At 42.7% G+C, this 9,885-nt stretch overlaps 1 protein-coding gene across 1 annotated transcript; it reads left to right on the top strand.

The window, feature by feature from the left end:
* Nucleotides 1-628: 628 nt before the first annotated feature.
* LOC108036341 (protein mab-21) lies at nucleotides 629-7,274 on the top strand. The gene is made up of 2 exons (XM_017112401.3): nucleotides 629-1,742; nucleotides 6,371-7,274. Exons 1-2 carry the CDS (start codon nucleotides 995-997, stop codon nucleotides 6,718-6,720), a joined length of 1,098 nt encoding a protein of 365 aa, XP_016967890.1. The 5' UTR covers nucleotides 629-994; the 3' UTR covers nucleotides 6,721-7,274.
* Nucleotides 7,275-9,885: the final 2,611 nt, after the last annotated feature.

Below are 9,885 nucleotides of genomic sequence, written 5' to 3'. Positions count from 1 at the left end.
CCCTCACCTAACTCAATTTATGTGCCCTGGACTGTCTGGAACATTGGGCTAACTGGAGGTGCCCCCACACCCCTCGAAAGCCCTCGACAAGCTTCGAATAACTCATTCGGCCCGCCGTTTCCACCCACCACAACAGCAACAACAACCCCCAGAGCCAAAAACAAACAACGCGGGAGAGCGCCGGCGTATGGGTGAGTATCTGTGTGAGAGGCAATGCCTGGCTGCCAGTGTGTGAGTGCGAGAGAGTGCCGAAGGGGGCGGAGCTAGCCAAGGGTGGCTGGGAAGCCGGCTTTATCTACGGGCTACAACTAGAGAGTAAACTGCAGCCCAAGCTCTCTTTTATGTTTGTTAAACACAACTTAGTGTTTTGTTTGTTTTTGTAATTATAGTCACAAGGCAGCCCCGCACAGAGAGTGGCACAGCCATGTTGGGGCGCACGAGAGCGCGCGAGAGAGAGAGAGAGTGGGCGCGCTTGCGAAGAGCGAGCTGCTAGGGCTGTCTCGCTCGCACGCGAAAAGGGGAGCCCATGCGGGCAGAGGCGCTAGCCGCGGCAGCGCCGCCGGCAGCGGCAGCGGCAGCGGCACTTTTCTTGCGGTGCGCCCGCCATTCGAAATCAGTCAAAGTTCAGTTGACGGCGCGAGAAGTCGCGGGCGCAGAGAGCGGAGAATTGGGCAGCCGCAGAGAGCCAGAGCCGAAGAATCCGAACTCAAGAATCAGTACGAAAGAAAAGGGGGGCTTGAGAGTCAGTGGCGAGGAGTCACAATCGAAGAGTCAGTATCGCAGAATCGAAATTCGAAGAATCGTCAACGCAGAGTCGCCAAGAATCGCAGAAGAATTGCGAATAAGAATCGCCGTGCCGTTGTGTTGCTTGTTGTTTTTTGTGTGTGCCCGACTGCATGTGTGCCTCCTAGGTAATGAGTGAGCTTGCCAGTGCCGCCGGCCGCAGGGACTAAGGACTTTCGGGCGCCGCCAGAGGAGCCCCGCCGCGTGGAGAATGCTGGTGCCGTCGGACATGATTGCGGCCCAGTCCAAGATGGTCTACCAGATGAACAAGTACTGCGCGGACCGCGTGCAGGTGCGCAAGGCGCAGATCCACAAGCAGATCCAGGAGGTGTGCCGCATCGTCCAGGACGTGCTCAAGGAGGTGGAGGTGCAGGAGCCGCGCTTCATCTCCTCCCTCAACGACTACAACGGCCGCTTCGAGGGCCTGGAGGTGATATCGCCCACGGAGTTCGAGATCATCATCTATCTGAACCAAATGGGTGTGCTCAACTTTGTGGACGACGGCACACTGCCCGGGTGCGCCGTGCTGAAGCTGAGCGACGGCCGGAAGCGGTCCATGTCGCTGTGGGTGGAGTTCATCACGGCCAGTGGCTACCTGTCGGCGCGGAAGATCCGCTCGCGGTTCCAGACCCTGGTGGCCCAGGCGTGCGACAAGTGCGCCTACCGGGACATTGTCAAGATGATCGCCGACACCACGGAGGTGAAGCTGCGCATCCGGGAGCGCATCATAGTCCAGATCACGCCCGCCTTCAAGTGCGCCGGCCTCTGGCCCCGGTCCGCCTCGCACTGGCCGCTGCCGGGCATCCCCTGGCCGCACCCCAACATCGTGGCCGAGGTCAAGACGGAGGGCTTCGACATGCTCTCCAAGGAGTGCATCGCCCTGCAGGGCAAGAACTCCGCCATGGAGGGCGACGCCTGGGTGCTCAGCTTCACCGACGCCGAGAACCGGCTGCTGCAAGGTGAGTTGCCGTCGGGCTTTCCCATCTGGGTGGTGTGTGCTCATAAGGAGGTTTGGGGTAACACTCTTGAGATCCCTTTCAGATACGTTTTTGGTATAAGTTCCTATCAAACATGATATAGTACACCCAGTTCTGAAGTTATATAGTCATCACTTCTGCTACAACTGTAATAATTATATGTTCTTATATCATAAGTTCTCATCTAACATGATATAGTACACCCAGTTCTGAAGTTATACATTCATCATTTCATCTAAAACTATAGAACTATTATATGTTCTTATATGATCTAATACATCATAAGTTCTCGTCTAACATGATATAGTACACCCAGTTCTGAAGTTATATAGTCATCACTTCTTCTACAACTATAATAATTATATGTTCTTATATGATCTGATACATCATAAGTTCTCATCTAACATGATATAGTACACCCAGTTCTGAAGTTATACAGTCATCACTTCTTCTACAAGATATATGTTCTTATATGTTATATGTTATATGTTCTTATATCATAAGTTCCTATCAAACATGATATAGTACACCCAGTTCTGAAGTTATATAGTCATCACTTCTTCTACAACTATAATAATTATATGTTCTTATGTGATCTAATATATCATAAGTTCTCATCTAACATGATATAATAACCCAGCTCTGAAGTTGTACAGTCATCATTTCTTCTACAACTATAATAATTATATGTTATTATATGGTTTAATATATCATAAGTTCTCAACTAACATTATATAGTACTCCCAGTTCATTTCTTCTAGAACTATTATATGTTCTTATATGACCTTATATATCTTATTCTGAACTCATATGTTAGAATGTCATGCTTCCCGAACATCTAAAATGAGGAGTACCGAAATCATTAATGGAATTATAAAACTTTCCTTCGAACCATTCCCTGAGCTTTTCTTCTTAAAAGAATTTATAGTTTTATAAATATAACAAGTAGAATTATAAAATTTTTCTTCGAACCATTCCCTGAGCTTTTCTTCTTACAACAATGTATAGTCTTAACATACATAATTTCCCAAAAAAGAGGTTTATATATAGAAACAAAGTATCGTTTATTAAGAACCCCTCATCTTAGAAAGTAAACCTATGGAACTAGAACCAGACCACTTGAGAACCTGGAAGGCCCCATATCGAACCACTATTTTTCTCAGTGCCCCGTGAGTGGCTACCGTATTTCGGGCACCGTCTCGTAGTGCTCCCAGTGTCCCCCAATCAGTAATCAGTGACACACTTATACTGAATTGATTTATTCCCATCAAATCAGCGACTTCGTCTTGATACGCCCGTAATTGGTTGTAAATTAAGCGTCGGACGGGTAGATCTTTCCGCCAGATCGGAAAGAAAGCAGTTGGGGGAGGGGGACTCCAGTTCGGGGTATGGAACTCAGGGAACTCATAGAAGGGATTTCTCATACACCAAAGACTCACTGATTTCTGATATGCAGCGATTAGGGATTTCACTTATTGGACTATGTGATAGATCCATAGAATTTTTTGTGAACTACCAGTAACTCTCTTATATAACTCTACAGAAACTCTAAATTTCGAATATAAATGTAAACGAGAGAAGTTTTAAAAGTATGATATGGTATATCTGTTATCAACTAACTTTCTATGACTCTATTATATATTTATAGTGGACTTAACCCCTATATCAACTATCTATATCTCTATACCTAAAAATACAAACGAAAGATGTCTTAGAAGTCAATTAATATGTAGTATATCTGTTAATCTATTATAAGCGATCCTTTATGAGTAGCTCAAGAGTTGGAAGACTGCTCTTAAAAGATACTTTATAATATGAGACGAGATCTTAGAAGTTAAAATGGGCATGGCTTTTAAAGGCCCTGGCCTCGATGTGCGAGAAAGACTTGCGATCGTTGGGATCACTAAAAATCTATCCATCGTGGAATCTGCATAGGTGGGGCAAATTGCACTGCAGCTTCAATTAGGCAGGCCGATAAGATGGCTGGCGATTGGTGGGGAGCCACTCAATGAGTCGACGACTGCCCAACGAGACATCCGATTATCGGGCCCAGATATGATATGAGATACGAGCCAACGTCGCCCGCTTGGCTGCGATCATAAATCTGGTGTTCGACCGGGGGGAGTCCTAGCCCGGTCTCCAGCTCCTCGGCTCCCAGGTCTTGGGTTTCTCGGTTTTCTCGGGTTTTCTTGTGTTTTTTCTACACCTTCTTGGACGCAGCGCGACAACGCACACAAATCTGCTGATCCCCGAGAGATAAGCGCAGTCTCGGTAGTCGCAGTCCCAAGGCAGTTAGACGGTTAGTTGGTCGGACTACGGGCCACGGAGCCACGGAGCCACGCAGCCGGGGGAAACGGGTTTCCACATGAACAATGCCAATGGCCGGGCCATAAATAAATTTCTAAACGATTTTATAAATATTTTAAATCTCGGCGATTAGATAAAGTCAACAAATAAATAAAACAACAGCGGGCCCGAGCATGAGATGACACATGGAGTAGGGCAGAAGAAAAGCAATACGAAAGAGGTAAAAAGATTGGGTTCGGGGGAGCAAAAAGCTGCGAGCTGCGAGCTGAGAGCCAAGAGCCCAAGCAAAGCCCAGAAAACCAACGAAACTCAAGCCATAAGCCAGGGAAAGATGCCCCGAACCCGAATCGAAATCGATTCTAAGGCCCCGCGACAACGATCTCTGATCGATACTGATCCGGCTGGTGGGCCCGCGTGTTTGTCATTTAATTTAATGCTCCCCAGCGCAGCAGACTCTCTAGCATATCGATATCTGGCAGATACGGATCGTGCCTATAAGCCACTCGATGTGAGGGGAGGCCCCGAATCGCAATGGTTTTGCCCGATTTTCGAAGCGATTTTCTCGCCCCCCGGCGGCCGGGCGAGTCGAGTGCCAATATTGTGGCAATATCGATCAGTATTGATTAGCCGCGGTGCGAGGCGGAGCCCGGAGCCAGAAGCTCCGGGACGGGAAAAAGCCGTAGACGTGATTATCGCACCCGGAGCCGAGATTAGCCCGCCTGACACCGTGCCAGCGTAGCCATGATTTATGTGCTCCAGCGCACTGGGGCCATAATAAACTGGGAATCGGTTCGCCCATACACACACCTCGAGGAGCAGTGGAAGCCAAAGCACCAGTGGCTCCGAAATCTATGGTTGATCAATCAAAGTCGAGGGCCTGCAACAGGAAGAGGTTTATGGGCCAGGTCTATCTGCTACTTCTTGTTTTACATAGCTTACTTTTATACATTACTTTTGATTTGCATTGGTTAACTTAAAGTTACAAGTTATAAACTACATTTATAAGCTGATAATATCCAATAGAAGTCACATTACTATTTTCCTTTTCCCCATAAACCTTACACTTCCAAGATCCTCACTATAATCGAACTCTTATCTCGGCTTAAAGTGACTCTGAAGTGTGTTTATTATAGCTTTACAGTTTATTATTCAATCACTGTCCGGTTTATGTGGCTTATCTTCAAGTCGAGTTAGTTTTAATAACATTTTGCATATCTGTAAGGTCTAAATACATTTATTTGATATCAGTTCGAGTGACATGAGTCATTTCAAGGCACTGAAAGCTCTCTGAAGTAGGCAAAACACTTGGCGAAATAAATAGACTGATGCACTCGAGATAGAGGGAGTTCTAATGACCAAAGCCATCGATCAGTTGGCAGGCCTATCTGACAAAGAACGATCGAACTATAGCTCTGTCAAAATCATTTCGCCTCAAAAGTATCGATAGCATCGGGTGGACATAATGATGCATGGAGTCTATGGCAATCTCTAGAGCTACGAAAACCACCTTGCAATCCTTACCAGAAAGGGCTACCCACTAGGCCAATCAATAATATAGGTTTAGTATAGTCTGTAATAATTATATTTAGAAGAATCATTGGGATTGTAAGTTTTTAGGAGCTATTTTGAACTATTTTATTAATATAGCTCTGAGTTATTCAATTTTTGTAAGGGTACACCTTTTATCTATCTAGTACTACAGTCCTGACTAAAATATATTATATTATTATTTAGAATAATCATTCTTATTGTACTTTTTAGATATTGTTTTTAACTATTTCATTATCATAACTCCGAGACATTTCATTTTTGTAAGGGTACACCTTTTATCTATCTAGTACTACAGCCCTGACCAAAATAAAGTATATTATTTTACAGAATTTTTATAGATTTTATATTATTGTAGAGGAATCATTATTCTAATTTTTTAGGTTTTATTTTTTACTATTTCATTAACATTACTCTGAGTTATTTCATTTTTGTAAGGGTATACCTTTCATCTGTCTAGTATCAGTATCATCAGAAATATGGAGTGTTACCAATATACATCTGTATAATACAGACAATAGAGGGTATCTGTAAGGTTGTGAAGACATTATCATATAAAATCTACTTTTACTTTAATATTAATGTAGGGATCTTCAGGAACTTTACATCATTTTAAGGATCTTTAAGAATTTTAAAGGGTTTTTGGTTTTACAAAAATGGTAGCAATGTATTATATGATAGCCTGTAGTTACTTATAACATACCATCAAAAGAGATCATTATGATGACACCATACCATTCCTTCCCCCATTCCAGGAGCCAGTCGACGCCGCTGCCTGAGCATCCTGAAGACCCTGCGCGACCGGCACCTGGACCTGCCCGGCAACCCGGTGACCTCGTACCACCTGAAGACCCTGCTGCTCTACGAGTGCGAGAAGCACCCGCGCGAGATGGAGTGGGAGGAGAACTGCATCGCGGACCGCATCAACGGGATCTTCCTGCAGCTGATATCCTGCCTGCAGTGCCGCCGCTGTCCGCACTACTTCCTGCCCAACATGGATCTGTTCAAGGGCAAGTCGCCGGGCGCCCTGGAGAACGCCGCCAAGCAGGTCTGGCGGCTCACCCGGATCATGTTGACCAACGTCCGCTGCCTGGAGGAGCTGTAGGGGGGCACCACTCGGACCCACTGGGATTGTTGGTAGCTGCGGGGGGCAGAACCGCCACTGGGTCTTACTTTTTTGTATCGCCCTTTTGTTTTTCACCGCATTTTTTTTTGTAAGATCTAAAGACAAAGGATCGGAGAGACCACTGAGGTGATTGTGGGGGAAGGGACTCGGAGAAAGGGGAGAGAGCAGTGAAATTGTAACCCAAATACTATTTGATATTGCGCTAGATCGTAACTTAAGTTTAGGTGCTTTCGAAAAGTATACGCCGCTTACAGAGTTTCCTATAATTAGAGCATACTTAGTGTTATCCATTTAGATCGTCATCGTCGCAGAACGCACAAAAGCTACCATCTAGATAAGTACGTTTTTTTTTATTGGCCCATTTGCTGACAGCAAAGCGCAGAGCAAAATTAGCTAAATTAGACGTAAGTCCAACGAAACTGAGACAGCCGGCCTGGCGGAATATTTCCCCGACGGTCCTAAATTATTTATTCTATGTTTTGCCTTCTTCTTGTGAGTTTAGTCAATAAAACGTAAGTTTTTCAATGAAAGAATGCACTGTTGATTTGGGGAGGTACTTTATTGCAGGTAATGGAGTGTAAAATATACCTGTCTCCAAACTTAGTTCTTAAAAAATTAATACTAACTCACTTTTGTAATAATTTGTTGGTATTTTGGGAAGTTACTAAGTGGATGTAAGTGAAATACGAAAATCAAGTAACAATCTTTGCGGTGTAAAAAATACCTTCTTTTAATTCCCTAAAGAATCATTACCTGAAGGGTTCTTGGGAAGAGTGATTACACCTCCTTTTGATATTATAATTATTATCTTTTTGATAGTATTTATTCATTTGAATTTTCCAAATGTATTTTAGTTTTATTCACCCATCAACCAAGGAAAGATCTTTGCGTTGTAAGAAATACCTTCTTTTAATTCCCTAAAGAATCATTACCTGAGGGGTTCTTGGGAGCATCACTTCTTTTAAATATAATATTATTATTATATTTTTGATAATATTTATTTATTTTAATTCTCCAATTGTATTTTAATTTAATTCAATGCAGAATTAGCTAAAATTCACCCATAAACCAAGGAATGATCTTTGCGATGTAAGAAATACCTTCTTTTAATTCATTAAAGAATCATTACCTGAAGGGTTCTTGGGATAATCACTTCCTTTTGATATTATAATGTCTATATTTTCGATAATATTTATTTATTTTTATTCTCCAAATGTATTTAAGTCTTTGAGTTTTATTTTTTTGAATTTTGGGGAGTTACTTAAGAATAACCTTCCTATATCTCCCAAAAGATTCATTACCAGAAGGGTTCTTGGGATAATCACTTCCTTTTTACGGAACTATTTTCATATTTTTGATAAAATTGATTTATTCGAATTTCCTAAATGTATTTAAATGAAATCCAATGCACAATCAGTTCAGTTGTTCACCCATTGCCCGGTTAGTGCTTATTGAATAGTCTTTACATAGCGATTTTCGGTATGCGGAATATCTGTCAGAGCTGCCAACTTCTCGAGGGTCTCGTCCGTCGATCATCGGGCGGCCTTTGAAGTCTCGCCGGTATTATTGATAGGCCACGATTCTCGAATTCGACTCCGACGATGGGCCGTGGAAAATGTCAGAGCCTGACATTTGGTCCGCCGCCGACAGGTTGCGCATTTTAATTGCGAATTAACAGCGATTCCGCGGACAGCTAACAATCGCCATAAACCACACACACAAAATGTGTGTGGCAGAAATTTCCAATTCGCAGTTGACAATTCCCTTCGAGGGACTGACTCAGGGAGAGATGTATTTATGGTTATATATATTATTGGAGGTGTACCCAACTAACATTTTGGTCACGCGTCTGTTTCGGTTTCGAGCGACAGACATAACATTCAAATTAAACTTTATGTCATTCATAAATTAAATAAAATAAAATAATTGCCATTTTCTGCGATGTTACTTCTTCTGTTTCGGCTTTCGGCAGTCGACTGTCCACTTTTGCGGCTTTCCATTATTTTAAGCCTTAATTTATACTTTATTGCGGCCAAGTTGATTTATGCATGTGCGGCTTTCGTACTTTATAGTTGTAAATTACCCAGCAAATGACAATTGCAGAGGCGACACGAAAATAATGATGATGCTACCACCAGTGAATACCCTTTATAGGGAAGTTTGAAGGCAAGACAAGTACAGGGCTGTCACAATATCAAAACAAACCTTTGAAAATTAAGATTGAAAAAATATTATAAATTCATAAAGGTTTTTTATGTAGTGATCTTAAGTGATCTTAAGTAAGTATAAGATATTATACAAAAGACTTGGTATTTACTAAAACCTTTTGAGCGATAAAAAGTATGGAACTTTAATATTGGAAATAAAAACCAAAAGATTTCCGATTTTAAAGGTTTTCTCTGCTATGATCTTAAGTGCCGAAATATAGGTACCACGAAAAGGCAGTCTTTGATATTGGATATCCAGCATATTGGTATTCACCTCAGTCTGATTTTTTCGAATCCAGATCGAATGGATCGTATTATTCGAGTGGGCGATTTGGTTATTGCCATTTCGGCTCAACCCGTTGGGTTTAAATTCGATTCGAATGGCTTTTATTTGGGCAACTCGTATCGGGTTGTTAACCGCCTAGTTGCGCTTCTAATGAGTTGTGTTTTATTGGATTTGATTTGCATTTCAATGTGGCTGTTTCTTAAATTTATTATTTGTTGTTGACGCTGAGCCATGTGGTGTTTCTTTTTTATTTCATATCCATTTAATTATTGCGCTGAGCGCGAGGGAGAGAGCATCGTGAAATTGTTTGATCTGCCGCTTCCCACACAAATTAAACCATAATTAATAAATGATCATTTGGCAATCGGCTGGTGGGCTGGGCAGCAGCCCCTCTGGACCCGAAGCTCCCTGATTGCTGTCATCGTGGCCCAATGAGTTCCATTTCCATGCAGTCTATATACATTTTAATGTCCGCAAAAGCAAATTTTATGAACGTCCCATAATCGCATTTTAAACACACAATTTGTTATGCCCCCCACTCGAGCACATCACCATGCCATTCTCCATATGGCAAAGTAATTAAAAATATTCATTATTGTCGCCACACCGATTCGCAGGCGTTGATAATGTTTTCAGGAGAAGATATTTTAT

Source organism: Drosophila biarmipes, chromosome X (assembly GCF_025231255.1).
Source record: "Drosophila biarmipes strain raj3 chromosome X, RU_DBia_V1.1, whole genome shotgun sequence".
NCBI classification, from domain to species: Eukaryota; Metazoa; Arthropoda; class Insecta; order Diptera; family Drosophilidae; genus Drosophila; species Drosophila biarmipes.
This window is presented reverse-complemented; position numbering and strand designations above follow the sequence as displayed.

Excerpts from the sequence above, each read along its gene's own strand:
- LOC108036341 (XM_017112401.3), top strand. The coding sequence starts at position 995 with ATGCTGGTGCCGTCGGACATGATTGCGGCCCAGTCCAAGATGGTCTAC. Across the intron at positions 1,743-6,370 it reads CGAGAACCGGCTGCTGCAAG|GAGCCAGTCGACGCCGCTGC; the intron begins GTGAGTTGCCGT and ends CCCCCATTCCAG.